Source organism: Antedon mediterranea, chromosome 3, assembly GCF_964355755.1.
Source record: "Antedon mediterranea chromosome 3, ecAntMedi1.1, whole genome shotgun sequence".
NCBI classification, from domain to species: Eukaryota; Metazoa; Echinodermata; class Crinoidea; order Comatulida; family Antedonidae; genus Antedon; species Antedon mediterranea.
The window spans coordinates 5,256,743-5,281,765 of NC_092672.1; the positions used below are offsets into that span (position 1 = coordinate 5,256,743).

Here is a 25,023-nt window from a genome sequence, read left to right on the forward strand (position 1 = left end):
CAATATGTGTTTGTTGTTTTTTTTTTTCAAGAAGATGGTGGTGGTGTCATGAAAACCAAAGTAAAAAGTCGGTACAATGTTGTCTTAAAATACGTATTTTCTGTTTCATTTTAATAATATTGCTTCCAGATGGTATGTATGATATAAAGTTGCTTTGCTTTAATCTATGAAATAAAATATAACTTTTTTGTTAGAATTAATTGAGTTTAGATAGATGTGTAGAGGCCTAGTTTCCTAGGCTAGGCCTGTGATGTGTGTGTCGACCTACCTACCTGGAAATACCAAGCAATACTGTAAATGACATTCAACTATCAAAATGGACATGAACTCTCTGTTCTTATTTGAACTTAAAGGCCTACTAGGGCAGCACAATACATTAGACATAATAAGCTAAATAAGACATGGAACTACATGAAATATAAGCTCTCTGCTTAGTCTGTGCAAGTTTTTAAAGAATGTATTTTATTTTACGCCGTGGCTAAAGATACGGTACCGTATTCTAACTTCTGTTTACTAAAGGTACGGTAAAATTGCATTACATCATAACCAGCCAATGGGGTGCTGGTACGTGTGTGACGTCATCGTATAAGGACTTTGGATTTTTTCATATTGCGAAAACAGTGATCAACCGCATTTTCTTTATGCTTCATTTATCGCTATTATCGCCGTCGTGTGTGACAAAAACTAAATGTAGCCTACGTCTGTTATTATTATTATTGAAAAGCCAAAACATGTTGATTTTAATTCTAGAATACAAAAAACCGTTTCAAAAGAGGCCTAGGCCTACTTACTACGTACTATAACCTCATTATATGAGTTTGTTTGTGTAGGGAAAGCGATGCCAGGCTGGGTCCAGCTGCATGTGTGCGCTGATTTCTGTGACTCAGACCTGGGGCTACTGTCTAAAAATCATAGTATTTGAGGGCCCCTTTATTGTCCGCATTTGCTTGTTGTTTATGGTCACCATTGTAAACAAAGTTTAATAAAAAATATAGGCCTAAAGGCCATTTGGAATAAAACCCTCATCAGCGCACACACACCCATGCAGCATGGCGCCGCCGACAGGAATTCTCTACATACAACAGACGCGATATGAAAAAAAATCAAAAGTCCTTATACGATGACGTCACACACGTACCAGCACCCCATTGGCTGGTTATGACGTAATGCAATTTTACCGTACCTTTAGTAAACAGAAGTTAGAATACGGTACCGTATCTTTAGCCACAGCGTTTATTTTATGATGAGTAAAAATTGTTAACAAAAAATATTTTGTTAATTCACATGATCAACTTGCGTAATGAAATAATGCTTTTATATAATTATTGCACAAGTATATATATAGCCTAGTTTGGTTACTACTGGTAGCTTCTTTTTGGTTGTGATTCGGCAAATTAAAAATATATATTTTATTTGTCCAATTTTTTTTTTAAAGTTTAGAATTAAAATAATAAAATCCTGAACTTAGGAAAAGGGAATATGAAATGAAAAAAAAGAAATATCTATGATCATACAATACATACAAGCGTCAACATACAGTGTGTGTCTTTTTTGTTTGTTTTATGATGCACCAACCAACTACTTTCATTTTTTACACACTCAGAAACATGTACACATGCGCATAATGACTAGGCCTAGACATTTTTTTTATACGCCGTTCGTAAATCTAAATGTTTAAATATCAGTGCAGATTACCTCTTTTGAGAATCGTGTCCACCTTTATTATCCATACATTATTATTCTCACATCTATCATTGTACATAGTCCTACTGTAGGCCGGTAGATTGATTTATAACGGCATGTTATCTATATATTTTATTAAGATCCTAAAACCATACGTAATTGTTTGCATAATAAAATACACGACAGACGTTTATTCTCTATAGAATATATTAATTACAGTACATATAAATAGAGGTAAATTATTATATGCCTAATATAACAATATGCCTAATATAATATTTAAACGTGTTTAGAAATGGCCATTTTGAAAAGTTAAGACACAGTCCTTCTCCGAGACCTGTGAAATACAAAAAAAAAAATAATTTAATGATTGATAATAAATATTTATTAACCAATTAAAAAATATCCACATAAATAATATAGTTCCTAAAAAATATCAATTAAATCTATATAAACGAAAAATGTATATCCCGCATCCCGCTCGATCCATACAAAATAGCACGACCGATTTCAAACGCAACCGATATCACCAAAAGTATAGCTGTAGCGGCGCGCCATACAAAATACCGGAAGTTGATTTTATCGCGACCAATTTCAAACGCGACCAATTTCAGACGCGACCGATTTCATCTGCGACCGATTTCATCTGACACCATTATGATCAGTGGCTGTGTGTGTACTAGTACACCGGGTAAACCCCCCCCCCCCCTACTAGTCTCTAAGAGATGTACTACTGTAGGTTAGGTAAAGTGCACATGACCTAGATATGTACACTGGATTTCAACAGAGTTTGAAGTCCTTATCCGAGAAGACTTGATTTACCACCACAACCATGGAGAGAGTGAGCCTCGAAGCCTTGCCAATGTTATGGCTACGTAATTTGGTTCCACTGTATTAACCACTCAGCCACTCACAAGCAAGTTACTGTAAGTACTCTGAGACCGACTTTGACTTGAAACTCATTGTTTACTAATTCTCTTCTTTTTTCAGTGTTCGCGTTTGGAAATCTGATGTGAAGACATTTCTATTTAATGGGTTCAGGGAATGTAAAGCCTGCACCAAAAACACACAACCAAGATCAACTCTCTGATCTTCAGCTTTCTTCAGACAAAATGCCATGTCGTGCGTGTGATTTACAGTTTACACTTTTCAGACACAAGGTATCACATTAACTCATTTATTATAAATTAATAGACGCTTACTATATAACTTTACAATAAAATTTATTGACAAAAAACAAGAAGATCGACGTTTCGGAACCATCATGGAACCATTTTCAAGATCAAGTGATCGAATTATACAAAAAATAACAAACACCAATGGGTGACGGGAAATACTAATTACCGTAATTGGTTAATTAACATCAAAGAAGGCCTACAGTTCTAAGAACTTAAGTTATTAAGCTCCTCCTTCTTAATTAATAAACAATTTAGCTTTGACTACACTTAATAAACAAACCGATTCAGAAACATTGGTGTTTGTTATTTTTTGTATAATTCGATCAATTGATCTTGAAAATGGTTCTTGCTTTTTGTCATTAAATTTTATTGTAAAGTTATTTATTATAGCCAATTTTATATTTTATAATTTTACTGTTATTCAGTTATTACTGTATAGGGAGCTTTCGATTTGCTATGACAGACGACCAAACTACGTTGTGTTAATTTATTGTGCGAATGTGGAGATATTGGGATATGCGTCCTCGCTCTTTACATTGACACAGGTTGCTTGGTTCTGGCAATGACCATGAAACATCAATTGACTTTACCTAGATTGGTCGTCGCAATTCAAAGGCTCCCTAATATTGAATTATCTTATAAAAAAAGTTTAATCCTGAAGCCTTGTCTACACTATGAACTAGTTTGACAAAAAAAGTTCAATTATTGTTGTGATATCCCCAAATATGGTAGTAATATCACATACAGTTGAATAGTGTAGACAGAGCATTGGGCATCTATGTAATCCAACATGTTGGCACATTCTTTGTATATGTATTTATTTAATTACATTTTTAAATGAAATATTATAAATGATTTTTAAAATTGTAGCATAAATGCATCGACTGTCAGAAGTTGTTCTGTGCTAACTGCATCAATAAAAACATAAGAGACAAGAAGATATGTTTAGTTTGCGAGGCAGTGAAGCGTGACATGGCACGGCCTGCCTTGATGCAATTAAAAATTCGCGAACTACAACAATTCCTGACCGTTAGAAATGTTTCCATGGAATCATGCACGGAAAAAACAGATCTTGTGGACCTATTACTGGAGTATTTGATAAACAAAGGTGTAATACCTCGGCCGGTGCCGCTGCAATCTAGGCCATTGGTTGGACAGCGTGTATCAGCTACGTCTAACCGAGGCTCAACGTCTATGAATGCTTCCAACCCAGTTTCCCAAGGAAATGCTTTACATTCAAACATTCCAGAAAATTCCAGGAACACTGGACGATTTAATAATGATTTTGATACACTTGAAAGTACACAACAGGTAAGAACAATTCGTCACTCGTCACACGAACCGGCGAATCCTCATTTTGGCGCGAAATTATTTTTTTTTGTATATTTCGAAAGTATTTATTCTAAAAAACAACTGATGCAAATATCAACTGCGTATCTTATTTCAATAATTAATTATTTAAGTTATAATTTGGCGAATATATTGTGATATTATAATCATTCGTCACACGAAGCGTCGAATATCGATTCGTCACTTTGTGTGAGTAAAACGCGCATCACGCACACTGTTTACGCGCCTCAATAAACGGCGAATATGCAATTCGTCACTAATTGCATGTGATCTGATTGGTTTATTGCATATCTGGAACATTCCATTATTTGATGGCCAATTTTCAGTCCCGCAAAGTTAGATTGAGCATAGATTAAAGAATATTGAACAGTATTTTACCCAGTAAAAACTGATTTTTGTGGTTATTGATAAATTATTTAGTAAGCTAATTATATAAATACATTTCAGGAAATGTAATGCAACGTTTCGACGTTTGTTCTTTTGTACGTTCACTCGAGCACTAGCAAAACATTACATTAAAATATGGCACTGACAACACATACACGAAACGGTACGGTAACGATTAGGCCTACATCAATGTTATAGTCTTAAGTATTTTGAAATATTTAATTTTTTAGAGAATAAATAACTTGATTATTAAAAAGAAACATCAAATTTCACCTCTATTGTTAATGGATAATGCTACTAAGGATAATAACTTTCATTTCTGTATACACATTTTTATTAAACAATTCATACATTTTGATGTTAGAGTATTTATATTTTTTGTTTTTGCTTTTTAAATTAGATAGTTACAGTATAATTATTATAATCAGAGAGTCACCAAATATCTTTGGGGGCATGGCTATACTAGATACTATCGTATACTATATATGGTAGTCTGCACATTATCCTGTGATATGCCCTACAATAAGACCACATTTCTACGGTATCACATTAAATTAGTAAATAATTTAAATTAGCCTTTTAATACGGATATTAGAAAAGGCAGATAACACATTTAATGTTATTTAATAAATACTATATTGGCCATGAATGGCTAAATGATTGTAGGCCTAATGCTGAAAAAGTCGTATTGTACAATGGACTGTCTAAATTATTTTTTAACTGTTCCCGTAGGGCCTACTAAGGGAATATTGAATTAAAAACGTTTATTCTAACTATCTAACATTGCCTTGCCTTATGTAGAGATCAAATAATGTATAAATTAAAAATTAAATTTAATTAAATGAACCATGTTTACGTTTTTCCATTATTTACAATAGCTAAATTGATGTTTGTGCATCAGTTAGGCTACTATAAATTATATTTTGCAACTGATTTGTGATTGTTCTTTTGCATTTTTAACAGAATAATTTTTAGTTTAGATTTATAGTAAATCATTAAAAAAGTCAATGTGAGATGATTTTTCTTTTACCTGTTCTGCCACAAATAATCATTTTACTGTAGACGAAACAAAAAATAAAATGACAACTTTTAATAGTGCACTAACCCAGGTATAAACCCCTCCCTCTTTTAATGTGAAATTATTTATCTTATATTATCTATGAATTGTATGACCTAATTCAATTCAATTCAACTTTATTTCAGACAAACTGTCCATATGAAACATATAAATACAATAAAAAATAATACAAAGCATTATGTGACAACCGTCATGGAGAGAGGACTAATGATTATTTGTTGACATATAGTGCCTCTTAAAATACATGTGGATTATGTTTTGGGATTTATTGGATGTAGACTATAGACATTATTATATTATTGATTACTATAGTTTACAAAACAACACATTATTATGGCTATACTGATACTAGTTAACACACGTAAAAGTATACATGAAATTATATATACAGAAGTTCAATCACAGATAAAGTTGCCCTAATGGCTTATTACCTCTAAAAAAATCAATATTACTGTAGCATCAACAGGTTTCTGTTAGTGTTGGGCACCCATTGTATAATATGGAGGTAAATATTATGGTGTTTCTGAATCTTACTTTCTTTATGAAATGGCAGTGGATGGTAGTGTCATTTACAAAATGTGTGTTTCCTTCTGTATGTATAGATAGATTTTCTCTGATTGTTATCAACATATTTATTATGATAAATGGTTACTTAACTCTTGAGTCTATTTTACAACAAAATGTATGTTATTTTTTGGTCTATTTTTTATTGTTATCAATTACGATAAATGGTTTTATATGATACTTTAAAACTCTGAGTCTATCTTACAACAAAATGTACATACTGTACATGTTTGAAAATTTCATTCTGTATTTTATCTTTGATTGTTATCAACATACTGTTCTGTGGCTATTATGATAAATAATAATAATATTAATAATAATAATAATAATAAGATTTTTATAGCGCACATACCACTCAAGAGTGCTCAAGGCTGGTTATGTTTTAAACTAAACTTTTTATCTTGCAAACTTCAAAACAAAAATCTTTACGTATTGTTTTCATTTAGGAGGAAAATGAAGAAGAGTATCTTGAGGAAACACAAAGACACTTTAACATCACCACACCAAAAATAACAACAAAAAAACCAATAACAACACCAACAACAGAATCAGCTCCCTCGTCAACAGCGACTGAAAGTGAGGCTGATAAAAGGGAGCGCTTAGAACGACGAAGACAACAGGAGATGAGAGAAGCAGAAGCAAGAAATATACATGAAAACCCATTAGTGAGCTTATTTAAATTAGTTTAACATATTTTAATTTATGCTTGTCAATTGAGATTTAACTAAAAAGATTGCCTTGATTGATCAGCGAGTTGTAATAAAAACTCCCTGGTTTGATAAAAACAACTCCCTGGTTTGATAAAATCAACTCCCTAATTTGAGAAAAACAACTCCCTGGTTTGATAAATGCAACTCCCTAATTTGATAAAAACAACTCCCTGGTTTGATAAAAACAACTCCCTGGTTTGATAAAAACAACTCCCTAATTTGATAAAAACAACTCCCTGGTTTGATAAAAACAACTCCCTGGTTTGATAAAAGCAACTTCCTGGTTTGATAAAAGCAACTCCCTGGTTTGATAAAAGCAACTCCCTGGTTTGATAAAAGCAACTCCCTGGTTTGATAAAAGCAACTCCCTGGTTTGATGGTTTGATAAAAACAACTCCCTGGTTTGATAAAAACAACTTCCTGGTTTGATAAAATAAAGTTTATTCAGCAACCACAACAGTGTAGAATAACATGCAATAGGGCAACCCAAACAAACTGTGCACCACATACTGTAAAAACTAGGGTCAACTTGCTTACTGTATGAACAGAGCAAAAACAGGGATTCTATATCTCTTTAAAAATATTACTGAAAATAAAAATAATAACTTAAAATATTATGAAGAACCACATAATCAGAGCATTTTTAAAACATAATATTCTACAATCTTGTAAATACTGTAGTATCACTAGTTTTGATTGTCGTTAAGGTATTTTAACTTGCTTTCTAAAGTTGTTTCAAATCTTATAATTGGTTTTATACATTTATGTACTGCGCCTATGAGCTTATTTTATTTTTTTATTTCTTAATTCGAATTCACAATAAATCACTACATATAAAATACAAAGAATGAATTCAGGGTAACACAAAAAAGTAACCAAAGGTCGACTTATTTTCATTGTGGCCCTTAAGGAAGACAACACCAAAGAATAAACATTTACAATAACCTAGAACACATGTAGAACAATATATGAATTACAATCTTTAAAGCACAATTATTGATTTGATATACGAAGCATTATAAATGCTTTTATTATTATTATTATTATGATATACTATGCCTAACCTCTTTCTGGTGACAACATTTTGAGCTGTTAAATGTTACATTGTCTTATATAGCCAGTTACCCTCTTTACTGAAAAGTTTTTTATCTCAATTACTTTCAGCCAACTGTTGACCCCAGACCAAAGAAGAAAAGAGCGTCCATTGGTGATGTGAACAGCATAGAGGATATCAACGAACTTTCAGTGAGGGCGCTGAAAGAGATATTAGCCACAAACTTTGTTGATTATCGTGGCTGTGTAGAAAAACAAGAACTAGTGGATAGAGTCAAACGATTATATAAATCTAAAGAGAAACCAAATGGTAAGATTACTAATTGTTTTTTTAATACGGCTTTACCATGTTGAAACACCTGTTCTCATCAGATCACCAAAGTGAAGCTACATTGGGCCTGGTTAGAGCTTGGATGGGAGACCATCTGGGAATATCGGGTGTATATGGAGCTGGGGCCCATTAAGCATTTGAAATCAGCATTGCTGACTTTTATGGCAGCCCCTGCATCTAGTATGTGCCTCAGACGTACTGGCCCATGCCTTTCATCTGGTCAAGGTGAGCAGTGGACGAGAGTAGCCCTTGATCAATGTTAGGACCAATCAAGGTGCTTTAAACAGTCCTGGCTTTATTTGTATCAAATCTGTTAGTGGCGGTAATTGTCGCTGTTGCTTTCGATTGAAAAAAATAATAAATGATGTTTATTAAATAAGTTCATTTGGATCTGATAATGTAATGTGATAAAAAGTTACTTCTATATGATCCAATATAGTGTCAAGTTTGTAAGATGATATCGGTACTTACATGTCCAGAGAACTTGATGTTTCGCCTACTAACAGCAAGGCATAATCATAAGTGAATACGTTCTGGTGACATAGCGGTGACGTTACGGTGACACGGTGGAAAGGAGCCATTGTGAAGTTTACCGCTTGGAGTTATCCAAGCGGGATGTGCGGGGGTTGGTCTCTTTACGTTTAGAATGTTATCGTAAATGTGCGATAGTTCATATGCTCCTTCATCTCTATTCATATTATTAGGGTGTAATCTTATATGTATCGCTTCTTTTATTTTTCTTGTGTTCCATTCAGTTTCTTTTGCTAAGACTTTGATGTTGTTCCAATTGGGTGTGTGACCAAAAGTCGCCATATGATCCGTGATAGCCGAGCTGTGAAACTTTTCTGACGCCGACTTTCTGCTTGATGTTTAGTTTTAAATAAAATAAAAATTCCTGACCAGATCTTAAGTTTTAATACAACACTGGCATATACTACAAAACCCTGCATTTCTTGATTGTTACCTATCCAAAGTAGCCAAGTACATAAAGTGTACATTTATAAGCAACGATATTGTATTCAATCAAAATTGCTTTCATGTCCTCGAAATTTCACCATATTGCATCTTTTTTTAATGGAATTTTACTAATTTTTTTCTTCTATTGTTGCGACATAATTTCGAGTTATATCATTTTTTTATAACAATTAAGTGTAACAGCAAATTAGGATATTTTATGTGTACACCAAAAAACTTATTCTTATTCTTATTCTTTTATTGCCAAATATAAAATACATGAAAAACACGACATACAAAAAAACAAAACAATAGAACCAACTGAGTGAGCTGGCATGGGACACAAAAGCGAACCTAATCACTATGACTTAAAGCCTGTGTTCCCCACTCACCCAGTTTCACAAGCAAAGATTATACCATCTTAAAATATAATATATCAAGATTCCAAAGCTAAGTTTAAATCATAAAATAAAAAATATATATAAAAAGTATTTTAAATTATATACATAGGCCTAATTAGTGTCATCAAGTCATCAAGTCCATGTTCGAGTACACGAAAAGTTGCATTGCAATTTTCATGATTTGTTATTTGGTTTGGTGTGTTAACATTGCCACTCGCATGAAAGATGTCATTCTCGTTTATCAGGAAATCGGTGTAACTCAGAGCTGGCCGATTGTGTGATGCCAGAATGATCCATGTTTTGAGCAAATGGTGAATCTTGAACTGAAGTAGAGTAAGGTAAATCTCTATTCATTGACCACTATAATATGGATGGACCACATTTATTGGTCTTCTTTTTTTCTCCGAACTTGCAGGTGTATTTGTCTCTGAACTTGCAGGTGTATTTGTCTCTGAACTTGCAGGTGTATTTGTCTCTGAACTTGCAGGTGTATTTGTCTCTGAACTTGCAGGTGTATTTGTCTCTGAATTTGCAGGTGTATTTGTCTCTGAACTTGCAGGTGTATTTGTCTCTGAACTTGCAGGTGTATTTGTCTCTGAACTTGCAGGTGTATTTGTCTCTGAACTTGCAGGTGTATTTGTCTCTGAACTTGCAGGTGTATTTGTCTCTGAACTTGCAGGTGTATTTGTCTCTGAACTTGCAGGTGTATTCGTCTCTGAACTTGCAGGTGTATTCGTCTCTGAACTTGCAGGTGTATTCGTCTCTGAACTTGCAGGTGTATTCGTCTCTGAACTTGCAGGTGTATTCGTCTCTGAACTTGCAGGTGTATTTGTCTCTGAACTTGCAGGTGTATTTGTCTCTGAACTTGCAGGTGTATTTGTCTCTGAACTTGCAGGTGTATTTGTCTCTGAACTTGCAGGTGTATTTGTCTCTGAACTTGCAGGTGTATTTGTCTCTGAACTTGCAGGTGTATTTGTCTCTGAACTTGCAGGTGTATTTGTCTCTGAACTTGCAGGTGTATTTGTCTCCGAACTTGCAGGTGTATTTGTCTCCGAACTTGCAGGTGTATTTGTCTCCGAACTTGCAGGTGTATTTGTCTCCGAACTTGCAGGTGTATTTGTCTCCGAACTTGCAGGTGTATTTGTCTCGGAACTTGCAGGTGTATTTGTCTCGGAACTTGCAGGTGTATTTGTCTCTGAACTTGCAGGTGTATTTGTCTCCGAACTTGCAGGTGTATTTGTCTCTGAACTTGCAGGTGTATTTGTCTCCGAACTTGCAGGTGTATTTGTCTCTGAACTTGCAGGTGTATTTGTCTCTGAACTTGCAGGTGTATTTGTCTCCGAACTTGCAGGTGTATTTGTCTCCGAACTTGCAGGTGTATTTGTCTCCGAACTTGCAGGTGTATTTGTCTCCGAACTTGCAGGTGTATTTGTCTCTGAACTTGACGTCCACGTGACGTGTTTTTAGTTTCGCCAGACTCGCCCTTCTTTCATTGTCCGTTTTTTTCTTGGTGTACTGTTTTGATGTGGTGGGACACATTTATAATCAAGGTCCCGCAAAAAGGGCACTCTCTCTTCTCCTTTTTTGAGTTCATATTTTCTTTCACATTGGTAGGCAACCATTTAAACCAGCCGCGTCTCCTTCTAATTCTACACACGAGGAGCCTACGTCGGTGATTGGTCTCCACGTGACGTGTTTTGATATTCAACACACACTCGCGGACGTTTCTTTTCAGTTATTTAAATTTATAATCAAGGTCCCGCAAAAAGGGCACTCTCTCTTCTCCTTTTTTGAGTTCATATTTTCTTTCACATTGGTAGGCAACCATTTAAACCAGCTGCGTCTACTTCTAATTCTACACACGAGGGGCCTACGTCGGTGATTGGTCTCCACGTGACGTGTTTTTAGTTTCGCCAGACTCGCCCTTCTTTCATTGTCCGTTTTTTCTTGGTGTACTGTTTTAATGTGGCGGGACACATTTATAATCAAGGTCCCGCAAAAAGGGCACTCTCTCTTCTTCTTTTTTGAGTTCATATTTTCTTTCACATTGGTAGGCAACCATTTAAACCAGCCGGCGTCTCCTTCTAATTCTACACACGAGGGGCCTACGTCGGCGATTGGTCTCCACGTGACGTGTTTTGATATTCAACACACACTCGCGGACGTTTCTTTTCAGTTATTTAAATTTATAATCAAGGTCCCGCAAAAAGGGCACTCTCTCTTCTCCTTTTTTGAGTTCATATTTTCTTTCACATTGGTAGGCAACCATTTAAACCAGCCGCGTCTCCTTCTAATTCTACACACGAGGAGCCTACGTCGGTGATTGGTCTCCACGTGACGTGTTTTGATATTCAACACACACTCGCGGACGTTTCTTTTCAGTTATTTAAATTTATAATCAAGGTCCCGCAAAAAGGGCACTCTCTCTTCTCCTTTTTTGAGTTCATATTTTCTTTCACATTGGTAGGCAACCATTTAAATCAGCTGCGTCTCCTTCTAATTCTACACACGAGGGGCCTACGTCGGTGATTGGTCTCCACGTGACGTGTTTTTAGTTTCGCCAGACTCTCCCTTCTTTCATTGTCCGTTTTTTCTTGGTGTACTGTTTTGATGTGGCGGGACACATTTATAATCAAGGTCCCGCAAAAAGGGCACTCTCTCTTCTCCATTTTTGAGTTCATATTTTCTTTCACATTGGTAGGCAACCATTTAAACCAGCCGGCGTCTCCTTCTAATTCTACACACGAGGGGCCTACGTCGGTGATTGGTCTCCACATGACGTGTTTTGATATTCAACACACACTCGCGGACGTTTCTTTTCAGTTATTTAAATTTATAATCAAGGTCCCGCAAAAAGGGCACTCTCTCTTCTCCTTTTTTGAGTTCATATTTTCTTTCACATTGGTAGGCAACCATTTAAACCAGCCGCGTCTCCTTCTAATTCTACACACGAGGGGCCTACGTCGGTGATTGGTCTCCACGTGACGTGTTTTTAGTTTCGCCAAACTCGCCCTTCTTTCATTGTTCGTTTTTTCTTGGTGTACTGTTTTAATGTGGCGGGACACATTTATAATCAAGGTCCCGCAAAAAGGGCACTCTCTCTTCTCTTTTTTTGAGTTCATATTTTCTTTCACATTGGTAGGCAACCATTTAAACCAGCAGCGTCTCCTTCTAATTCTACACATGAGGGGCCTACGTCAGTGATTGGTCTCCACGTGACGTGTTTTGATATTCAACACACACTCGCGGACGTTTCTTTTCAGTTATTTTAATTTATAATCAAGGTCCCGCAAAAAGGGCACTCTCTCTTCTCCTTTTTTGAGTTCATATTTTCTTTCACATTGGTAGGCAACCATTTAAATCAGCTGCGTCTCCTTCTAATTCTACACACGAGGGGCCTACGTCGGTGATTGGTCTCCACGTGACGTGTTTTTAGTTTCGCCAGACTCTCCCTTCTTTCATTGTCCGTTTTTTCTTGGTGTACTGTTTTGATGTGGCGGGACACATTTATAATCAAGGTCCCGCAAAAAGGGCACTCTCTCTTCTCCATTTTTGAGTTCATATTTTCTTTCACATTGGTAGGCAACCATTTAAACCAGCCGGCGTCTCCTTCTAATTCTACACACGAGGGGCCTACGTCGGTGATTGGTCTCCACATGACGTGTTTTGATATTCAACACACACTCGCGGACGTTTCTTTTCAGTTATTTAAATTTATAATCAAGGTCCCGCAAAAAGGGCACTCTCTCTTCTCCTTTTTTGAGTTCATATTTTCTTTCACATTGGTAGGCAACCATTTAAACCAGCCGCGTCTCCTTCTAATTCTACACACGAGGGGCCTACGTCGGTGATTGGTCTCCACGTGACGTGTTTTTAGTTTCGCCAAACTCGCCCTTCTTTCATTGTTCGTTTTTTCTTGGTGTACTGTTTTAATGTGGCGGGACACATTTATAATCAAGGTCCCGCAAAAAGGGCACTCTCTCTTCTCTTTTTTTGAGTTCATATTTTCTTTCACATTGGTAGGCAACCATTTAAACCAGCCGCGTCTCCTTTTAATTCTACACACGAGGGGCCTACGTCGGTGATTGGTCTCCACGTGACGTGTTTTGATATTCAACACACACTCGCGGACGTTTATTTTCAGTTATTTAAATTTATAATCAAGGTCCCGCAAAAAGGGCACTCTCTCTTCTCCTTTTTTGAGTTCATATTTTCTTTCTCATTGGTAGGCAACCATTTAAACCAGCTGCGTCTCCTTCTAATTCTACACACGAGGGGCCTATGTCGGTGATTGGTCTCCACGTGACGTGTTTTTAGTTTCGCCAGACTCGCCCTTCTTTCATTGTCCGTTTTTTCTTGGTGTACTGTTTTAATGTGGCGGGACACATTTATAATCAAGGTCCCGCAAAAAGGGCACTCTCTCTTCTCCTTTTTTGAGTTCATATTTTCTTTCACATTGGTAGGCAACCATTTAAACCAGCCGCGTCTCCTTCTAATTCTACACACGAGGAGCCTACGTCGGTGATTGGTCTCCACGTGACGTGTTTTGATATTCAACACACACTCGCGGACGTTTCTTTTCAGTTATTTAAATTTATAATCAAGGTCCCGCAAAAAGGGCACTCTCTCTTCTCCTTTTTTGAGTTCATATTTTCTTTCACATTGGTAGGCAACCATTTAAACCAGCTGCGTCTCCTTCTAATTCTACACATGAGGAGCCTACGTCGGTGATTGGTCTCCACGTGACGTGTTTTGATATTCAACACACACTCGCGGACGTTTCTTTTCAGTTATTTAAACTGTAGCCTATTACCGTATAATTTTCATCAAAAAGTAAATAAACCAAACACTAATTCACCATAAATCGTAGTTACTTTATTTGAACGCCTTTTTCATAATACCGTGGACATAATTATACAACATACTGTCAACTTCTTCGCTTATCAACTGACCAAGGAGGACGGACAGACACCTTCTGATAACTATTGATTTTGAAGTCTAAAGCTCTGTTTACACTCTCAAACTAGTTTGACAAAAAAGTGTGATATGCCTAAATATGGTAGTGATATGCCCAAATATAGTAGTGATATGACATCATCATGTCTATATGGGTACCAAGCATCACATTTATAGTCATTAGTCATTTTATAGTGTAGACAGAGCTTTTATACAACTTCAGTTTGAGTTGCCTTATTCCACTATGGCTGAAAACCTAACCACATGGGTGTATGTTGCAAATGGGGATTATTTTAGACATGATATGAGCTCAAATACTTTAAAGAATTAAATGTGTTAAGAGTCACTTGACCAAACTCTGAAGCAATTTAATTAATTATTTAATCTGTTTAGCATTTGTTATCAAAGTATTGGTATCATAAACAGAATTCTACATAAAACCTCTCTCTTTGGGACACCCCTAATAATGGGGACACTTTCGTATTAAATGAATGATGCACAATATCTTTTTCAAACCCTATTCAGAAGACATGCTAATATAGAGATATTTTGTTGAGCCTAGTTGATATTCTTTGATATAGTACTAGAATGATAAAAAATGAACAAACAAAATTAATTTTATCAATTTAATGTGATTGCAAAATATCACTCTACTTTTTTGTTTCATGACACAATGATTGAAATAATCGCGCTTTTTGTTTATCACAGTTTAAGTTTTTGAAATATTTTTTTTACAATTTTAGATGCTCAAGGTGAAAATGGTAAGCAAAGAAAATATTGTAGTTATAGAACAATAACATTAAACTTCCATCTTGCCATCCATCTTTGTTTTTTACATCTTGCATAGATGACATAGTCATGGTGGTTTTGGAGCATAATGTCATCACCTTTCCAATTTATACATTATATTTTGCTTGTGTTCATATGGTTTATAAATGCTAAATCTAAATTGCCTCACTGTCAATATCTCTTTTTGTCATTTTTTTTCATTTATAAAATTCAAGATAACTTAACAAATAAATATCTGTTTGAATAAAGCACTCTGTTGAGCTCCGAGTCAAAATGTTTTCAAATACCTGAGCTTTTACACGGATAATTAATATTTTCCCCCTCAAATATATATTTTTTTTCAATTTTGTTGTTGAATATGCCATTTTAATGTTACATAATAGTTATTCACTGACAAAAAATTGAATTGAAAAAAAAAAAATAATTTCTGAAATAAAAAAAAAAAAAATAGTCAAATTGGTTGCATTTAAATGTTTGTTATTTTATAAGTGAAAACATTTTTTTTTAGGAAAATGGCATGTTCAAAGTCTGATTTTATTAATCTTTATGTTTTTGGGAGATAATACTTAAACACTGTTGCAGTAGGCCATCTATTTTGCTTTGGAAATGTTAATTTGATAAGGGAATATCTAATTCAAGGGCATAAGATTTCTTTTTTTTTCTGTATTAATTGCGAGTTGATTTCATGCAAATTTGCTGTGTTCAATCATAAAAAGTGTACATTTTAAAATCATAATGATTGACAGTGCAGATAAATTGTAATTTTAAGTTTTTCCATGATCTGCATTTTGTCATAGATTTTCTGATAAAGTTTATAAATTAATTCAGTATGGATTTAAATGATATATAGGGATAATCAGGCCTTGTCTTTTGAAAAGTATAGGTGTGCTACAAATTGCACTCCTCAATACATTCAGGGGTGCTGTAGGTGTGCTGTTTGTATTTTGGTGTGTAGAAGTTTACCAAATTTAAGCGTGTTGTAAATTGCACTCCTCAAGTGTGTAGGTGAGTGATCACAATCACTCGCCTTAAAAGACAAGGCCTAGATAATATTTGATAACTTTTTTAGGGTCTTGAGTGGTTTAGTTTTTAGAATAGAATATGCGGTCTCTGTTAAATAACTTATTTATATTCTCTTTTTAATCTTATTCTATGGCGCTATGGAAGAGTACTTTTTGCTACCATAGAGGGATTCTTTTTTTTTTTTTTGTTCCTTTGAGAGTCTGATCTGAACTGTATCTCTTAGTTTTCGGCTATCACTAACAACAGTTATTTCCAAGTTTAGCTGGAAACAATTATTATTTTTATTATATAACACAGTAGAACCATTCTTTGGTACACTCTATTAAGAGGACATCCCTAGAGGAAACTTTGTTGGCTTCTGAAGGTGTCCCCTTATAGGGGTCCTACTGTATTGTACTGTAATGCATATCCTGGAAATCATATTCATGTAGACAACCAAATCTGTTTCTAGAAATTTCTATTTTATTGCTTGTTTCAATGAATGGCTACAGTTTTAAAGTAAATTTCAAAGGGCATACAGTATTGTGTAAAAACAAATATAAATAAGCAAGCAAATAGAATAAGTGCTTAAATACATACTGGGAAATTATACATTTATATTCACATTACAGTGTACTGGTAATGTTTATAGTGTAATAATATATGTTTCAGGTATACTTGGCTGATCATTCTAGATAACCATCCTAAAGCCCTGTTCAGTATCAAACTTAATTGTGACAAAAAAAATGTGATATGCCCATATATGGACATGATGATGTCATATCACTACTATATTTGAGTATCACACTTTTTTTGGAAAACTAGTTTGTATGTGTAGACAGGGTTTAAGATATTATGACTTTATAACTGGTTCAAGGTGATAGAAGGCCAAATCTAATAGCATTGTACAAAATACCATGTGTTTTAATCATCTATATATAAATTTACGTAAGGGCAAAATTCGGTAAATCGCGCCTTACTTCTAGAATTTTTACTCGATGGTATGTAAAGTTGGTTTGTACTTTCGGTACTGATTTTAACCGCCTGATGTAACCCTGTTTACTAATTAAATTAAGTTAGATAATTAGTTATTGACGATTAAAACGAATTTAGGTTCAAAGATTTGCCCCAAATAGGGGTGTTTTCCGATCGTGGTATACACTGTCTAATGGATGTCCATCTTGAAAAATACCCGCCACAAAAATGCGAGGAGGCTTCGCATTTTCCTATCTCCTCCTACGATAATTGTTTTTAATAGCTGAAAACCGGTTGAACAGCTAGAGTACACCATCATAATGTTGAAGACAGGCCGATTTTCTTTAAAAAATACTATTTTGATAGATTTAATATACGATTATACAAATGTATTGATTTGCGATGAATGGAACATCCCAATCTCTCAGTCTGCCAGAGTTTGGTTTAACACAAGTAGGTAAATTTATGAGCCCTTGGTTTAACACATACGGTAGGTAAATATATGGGCCCTTTGAGAATAAACTTGCAATACTTTGACAATACTGTAAATACCTATTATGTTCGTCCTGTTAGATTAGATTAGATGTAATATAAAAATATATACAAATAAACTTTATTACTGACATTGTGGACAGGCTCTACAGTTAGATATATAAACACATTATTATATACAAATAAACTTTATACTGACAGTTCCTTCTCAACGTTTGTATTAATTAATAATTACCAATAATATAAACGTCGTAGTAGTGTATCGTGACATGTACTTTAATATTTCAATCGATTATGACAGTGACAGTTTAACAAAGTATTAAATCGTAAATGTTTTACTGTATTTAGAGGTATATTATTTATAGAATATAGGCCTATAAAACATGAAAAAAATATTTCGTTACTGAGTGGATAAAGAATATATTAAAAAAATGTTCCTCTTTGTACCTATCCGCTTTCCCATCCCTCAACCCTAATGTTACATACAAAACACAAATTGGGTTTCTTTAAATGAGTCCAAATCAAAAATTTGGACTCATTTTGTGATAAGTTTCTCCTTCGGAAGTAATTCCCAGGGTGCTAATTTTAGTTGACTACATAAATCATCGTGTCTATTTATTCGTTTCTGTAAACGACAATGTATTATAGTCCTGCGGTACGTACATTTGAAATCGCCAGTTTTGTTACGCTGAAATTACTGTATATTCGAGAACCATCTGTGGGCAAGACCTGATGGTACGCGAGCAAAGCGAGTGCTGCAAAGTAAATTTACGTAAGGGCAAAATTCGGTAAATCGCGCGTTATTTCTAGAATGTTTTCTCAATGGTATATAAAGTTGGTTCGTACTTTCGGTACTGATTTTAACCACCTGATGTAACCCTGTTTACTAATTAAATTGAGTTCGATAATTAGTTCTTGACGATTAAAACGAATTTAGGTTCAACGATTTGCCTCAAATAGGGGTGTTTTTTTTAATGGATGTCCGTCTTGAAAAATACCCGCAGACAATAATGCGAGGATGCTTCGCATTTTCCTATCTCCTCCTACAATAATTGTTTTTAATTGCTGAAAACCGGTTGAACAGCTCCAGTACAGCATCATAATGTTGAAGACAGGCCGATTTTCTTTAAAAAATACTATTTTGATAGATTTAATATACGTTTATACAAATGTATTGATTTGCGATGAATGGAACATTCCAATCTCTGTTCCACAAGCGTCTATTCCCTCAGGCGTCGTAAAGGCAAGTACTGTATACTCATAACAGAAATTCGATCCATTTTTTTTCTCAATCTGTGCTGCAGAGGTTGGATATAAATTTTTTTTTAACGGATATTATGAGCTAGCGTTTTCACTCGCCGTATATTATGTAGGCCTACACATCTTTATTATTGCAGTTAAACCACCCACATCAACACCCTTCCCTCACTGGCATGAGTAGCGTTGTAAAACCAGTAGAAGATAGGCCTATGGTACATCACATGCCCTAAACGCAGAACAACTTTGGTGGGTAGGGTAGGAACCAACTTAAGTATGAATTGGCTCTAAGAAACAATTGAAAACCATTAGGCCTACTAATTAAGTTGAGTTAGATAATTTAATATTTATTGACGATTAAATCGAATTTATGATTTTCCCCGAATAGAGGTGGTTTTCACAAATTGTTTTACATTATATAAACATATACACGTCGTAGTGATGTATCGTTACATGTACTGTACTATTTCAATCGACTATGACGGTGATAGTTTCAACAAAGTATTAAATCGCAATGTTTTACTGTGTGTTGTGGTATATTATTTGTAAAACATGAAAACAATTAATATTTCGTTACTAAATGGATAAAGAATATATTTAAAAAGTGTTCCTCTTTGCACCCATCCTCTTCCCCATCCCTCAACCCTAATGTTACATACAAAACACAAATTAAGTTTGTTTAAATTTGACTTAAACAATTGGTCTCATTTTGTGACAAGTTTCTCTTTCGGAAGTAATTCCCAGGGTGCTAATTTTAGTTGAGTACATAAATCACAGTGTCTATTTATTCGTTCCTGTAAACGACATGTATTATTGTCCTGCGGTACGTACATTTGAAACCGCCAGTTTTTTAACGCTGAAATTATTATGTATTCGAGAACCATCTGTGGGCATGACCTAGATGGTACGCGAGCGAAGCGAGCGTACCATCTAGTTATAAATAATTCAAGGTATATTTCATTCATTCATTCATTTAAAATCATACAAAAGGCTGCCAAAGGCTGAAATATATACAATCCTAATTTTTATCATCAAATTAAATCAAAAAAATACACAGGTTCCTCTCACAAGGCTAAGATCAAAGTTTGAATTAAGTCAAACATGAGACTAAAATTTCTAAGCCCAAGAGAGTACGGTTTTGGGAAAGTTAACAGTTGTATACAAATAAGGAATGTTTTGTATGCATTGGAGAAACAATTTTCATTCTTTAAAAGCCTGACTGTCCTAAATATATAACACATTTAATTTCACAGAATCAAATGTCAAAGGCTATGCTATGGGGGGGGGGGGGTCTATGATTTGCCTGTGGAGTAGTAGAGCAGTTTATAGGTCACCAACACCTTGGCTCTCAATCATGAGCCTGTGCATTGCTCAAAATGTTTAGGAAAAACTGAGCATGCAATAGTATCATTAATCATTGAAATGTGATAAAAGCATGTCAATTTTGTAATGCAGTACAATTATTTTACAATTTCATCTTTTTAAGATCCGCAAAATGAAGATGATGAAAACCTGTGTAAGATATGCATGGACGCAGGGATAGACTGTGTTCTTCTTGAATGTGGACACATGGTGACGTGTACAAAGTGCGGTAAGGTCCTTGCAGAGTGTCCAATATGTCGTGTTTTCATCACACGTGTTGTACACACATTCAAGTCGTAAGGGATAGTATGCTTTATGTTAATGCTGAAGTTACTGTTTTTGTAGCCGTCTTCTTCTGAAGATACATGGCCGCCATTGACGGATACTTAGTATCAGTTGACTTCAATGCTGGTGTTATACTCAAGATCTAATTTGTGATGTGTTGTACACGCATTCAAGTTTTATGTGATAAACGCTTTAAGTTAATGGTGAGGTGGTCGCAGAATATTTAATTTGTGATGTTTGTTGTAGACACATTCAAGTTTTATGTGATATACACTTTAAGTTGATGGTGTGGTGGTCTCAGAATATCTAATTTGTCATGTTTTATCACATTTGTGTTGTAAGAGATTTACACATGTTTATGTTGAGGTTGTCGCGGAATATCTCATTTGATGTGTTGTTCGCACATTCAAGTTTACATGATAAGATTTGTTCTAAAGGGTAATTTACTGTGATGATTATAGTATTTAAGCATAAAAAAAATATTTTTGTACTGTATACACTTTACTACACTTGCATACCAGAGATTTCTTACTCTATGTGTTTGAGGTCTTTAATTCAACAATATTATTACTGTTAAATTCATATGAAATGTATATTTTTGGATACCCATTACATTACAAATTATTTTAAATATTTGTACATTCAAATATGTTCATTCACAAACTCAGTTACAACAATTTTTTTTTCACATTGCATTTTCACAAACTTTTGATAAAAGTTTTTTTGCGGAATGAAATTAGATTTATAATTATATATATATAACCATTTTTATGCTCATTATTACTATTCATTTTATTTTGTATATAAGTATATATAATATATGGTATCTGAAATACAACATAACTAGAGAACGGCACTTATCTTCGATAGCTGCTGGTTAGCAAATTTCTCAGAAACTGCAAGAATTCCTCAATTCTATTGTATTCCTAAAATACGTACACACACACAACGGCGTTACGGAAAGAAGTGATGACAATTTGAGATGGGATGGTGCCCACTAGAGTGCGTACTTCGGGTCGATACCTTTATCTGATAGGGGAGGTTATCAGTATTCCTCTCTTCGGAGAAATAGCCTATTGTCTGTTTATCCAGTAAGTTGCACTCATAGACTACCAACACCAGTTAGTGTGTGTAATATATATATATGGTACCTGAAATACAATAGTGAGTTTTTATGAATATAGTACATTGTGACTGTTAGTCATTCATAATTGATATTGAAATAATACTAAATTTGCATACCCAGGTGGAGCTATAAGTTCCCCCTATCTACAATCGGTAATACAAATAATAGTTTGTATTAATTCATATTCTATATAAAAACAAAATTCGCTTAATCATAACATTTTTATGATGTGGAGTCTGGAAAATTATGTTAATTAAAGCAACCTATTTAAGATTTTTAACCTACAAAATATACTATTTATAAATAATAATAAAAAAATAATAATATTGATAATAAGGGACACCAATGAACTGATCAAAACCTACCATGTTAAGAGTGGTTCCCACTGACAAGCGACAGTTCGATTAATCCATCGCTTGTAATTGGTCAAATACGTTGCGTTACGACGTTGTGTTGCATCTCAACTGGGAACCACGCATTAGATGATAAACAAAAGCTATAGCGTTGTATTGTGAACTACAGTCACAATTTGGTGCGTTCACTTGACGATGACCTATAAATATGACACCAAATATCCACTAATTTAAAGTACAGAGGGTAAAACAACAAATGCTAATTGAAGTCTGATTGTAGAAAGTCCTGGTATTAATGTGAATTGCATCACCAATAGGCTATGTTTTGGTTTTGTATCGTGAGAGTAATACACTGCACACAATAGGAGTGTCCCCTTAATAGGGGTTGGCTGTGGTAAAGCATATATTGCCCGTTATTCGTTTGTCAGTAAAGTGGCCTCTTAATTTGGATGTCCCCTGAATACAGGTGTCCGAAAGAAGAATAAATGTTCGTATTCAAATGATAAGCCATTGGCTGGGATTACTGTATATTCTGTTGGAGTGCAATTTTGATTCAAGTTTAAATATTTTCTTTCTGACATAATATAGTACAGTTGCTATTTCATTTGCTGCCCCCAGCAAATGATTGTAACCCTTTTACTTACTCTTTTTTTAGTTATTAATAGTGTGTATATTGGTAAAAAAAAGCTTCAGACATGCTATTGGCCCAATATAGGCACCTGTATGCTAATTATTTAAATTAGGTGTAAAAAAAATACATTCCATATTGTATAGTATATTTGTTCATTATGTTAAAGTATAAAGCTAAATTATCAATTCTTAGGATAGGAAGCTTTCAATTTGCGACGATTGATGACCAACCTAGGTCAGGTCAATTGATGCGTTGTTGGTCGTCACCGTGACCTAGGAACCAAACCTGTGTTTCAAGGTGAAGAGCGCACAATTAACTGAATTATGACATGTACAGCTACCGAAGAAGATATGTGTTATAAACCACACTATTTATTTATTTTTTCAATTAATTATTGTTTCTCTATTTTGTAAATGGTGGTCTCTGCTTAAAGTCTACTTTTAGACTTATTTTGACCACCATCCACATTTATACTTAATTAATTATAAAGAAGTGTTAAATATATTATCATTTGTGGAAATCAATAAACAAACAAACAAAACTAACATGACATGTTTGGGTCATCAGTCGCCGCAAATCATAGCTTGCTATTGTTAATTACTCTGTTTTAAAATTCTATGTTTAAAAAAAAATATTTATTAGTTATTGTTTAAAAAGACAGCTGAAATCCAAACCTTTAAAAGAGACATTTTTTTTTTAATTAGCATATAAAATTTTTTTTTTCATGATGACAAAATGCTCATAAAAGTTGTTTTACTAACTGAAATATATATATGAAATGAAATGATATTTCAAGGTCAAATAGTAGAAACATTATATTGGCAGTTTTCAAACAGCAATAAGTTATGATGAGCGCCCTCAAATAGGCCATTAATCAATTAGTCCATTTCCATGGCAATTTTAGCTATTTAATATCTCATCAGTGTTCTCAATATAGAAATCAATTCTGGATATTTAAGTGACAGGTATTGCATACTGTGATATAGTATATGAGTTTTATACATTCTACAAACAAAAAAGGTCAAAAGGTCAAATATATTTTACTTTAATGATCTAATTAACAAAGTTTAAGCCTCCAATTGGTGTTGGTCAATGCAAATTTTTAGTACTGGTCGGAGCAAATTTATTTTGGTAAATTGTGTTGGCAAACCTGCTTTGGGAGAACACTTCATACCTCGATGGTTAAACAAATATTTTACTATTTCAATTTTACCCCTGTTTACAATTAATGTTTTGCTATATATAGTGGCGTAACGGCTATGAGCGCTCACTGGCTAAACCCAGGGGCCCTGGATCAACCCAGGATCTTATGGGTCCCTGAGCATTGTCCAGAGGAAACTAAAAGAGGCATTCAAATATGTGGAAAAAGGCTAAAAACACCCGAGGCCTCCAGCGATGGAGGGCCACTTTAGGGTTCCTAAGCCAGGGGCCTCAGGCCTCTGCATTATGCCACTGTGGCTAGATAATATATATTTTTAATAGCTCTTATAGTATGTAGGCCTAGTAACCAAGAAAAGCCTGTTTTGCACTAATGTAGAACTATCGCTGCATTTTAAAATGATGTTTAATAATGTTATTAAACGAGAAGAAGGATACAAATGTTGTTGTTTCCAGATTAATTATTGTAATTCATGTTTTAACTTTAATAAATCAATACACTTTGTAGACGTTAGTCTCGTATATTTTTTTTTATCATTGCACAAAAATAACAGAAGTCAATAATAATTATGTAGATTGCTTTTTTAAAACCTGTCTACACTATCAAACTGACAAAAAAATGTGTTGTGTCCATATATGGACATGATGATGTCATATCACTACCATATTTGGTGATACCACTACCATATTTGGGCAGAGCTTATAGTCTCAGATTTTTTTTATCACACAAATAACAGAAATCAATAATAATTAAGGAAATTTATTTTCAGATATATTACCTCTTGCGCAATATTGTTGAGTGTACATAAGAGACATTTTCTTCAGAAGAAAGAAATATCGCTTCATTAACTCTGCTTTGATAATCAGACAGTTCCAAAATAGGTTGAACAATAGTCACAGTTTACCTAAAATAATCGTATTTCAAAAACCTATAATGCTCAATTACTT

General features: G+C 34.4%; 1 protein-coding gene across 4 annotated transcripts; it reads left to right on the top strand.

The window, feature by feature from the left end:
• Positions 1-24,565, top strand: LOC140044642 (E3 ubiquitin-protein ligase RNF34-like). 4 transcript variants are annotated; one of them, XM_072089240.1, is made up of 7 exons: positions 1-132; positions 2,674-2,843; positions 3,732-4,172; positions 6,687-6,905; positions 8,115-8,313; positions 15,389-15,406; positions 20,647-24,565. In XM_072089240.1, exons 2-7 carry the CDS (start codon positions 2,715-2,717, stop codon positions 20,820-20,822), a joined length of 1,182 nt encoding a protein of 393 aa, XP_071945341.1. In that variant the 5' UTR covers positions 1-132; positions 2,674-2,714; the 3' UTR covers positions 20,823-24,565. The 4 variants fall into 4 exon arrangements, with proteins under 4 accessions (XP_071945341.1, XP_071945343.1, XP_071945344.1 ...); XM_072089241.1 differs by having other exon boundaries at positions 39-67; XM_072089242.1 differs by lacking the exon at positions 15,389-15,406.
• Positions 24,566-25,023: the final 458 nt, after the last annotated feature.

Excerpts from the sequence above, each read along its gene's own strand:
- LOC140044642 (XM_072089240.1), top strand. The coding sequence starts at position 2,715 with ATGGGTTCAGGGAATGTAAAGCCTGCACCAAAAACACACAACCAAGAT. Across the intron at positions 2,844-3,731 it reads TTACACTTTTCAGACACAAG|CATAAATGCATCGACTGTCA; the intron begins GTATCACATTAA and ends TTAAAATTGTAG. Across the intron at positions 4,173-6,686 it reads CACTTGAAAGTACACAACAG|GAGGAAAATGAAGAAGAGTA; the intron begins GTAAGAACAATT and ends GTTTTCATTTAG.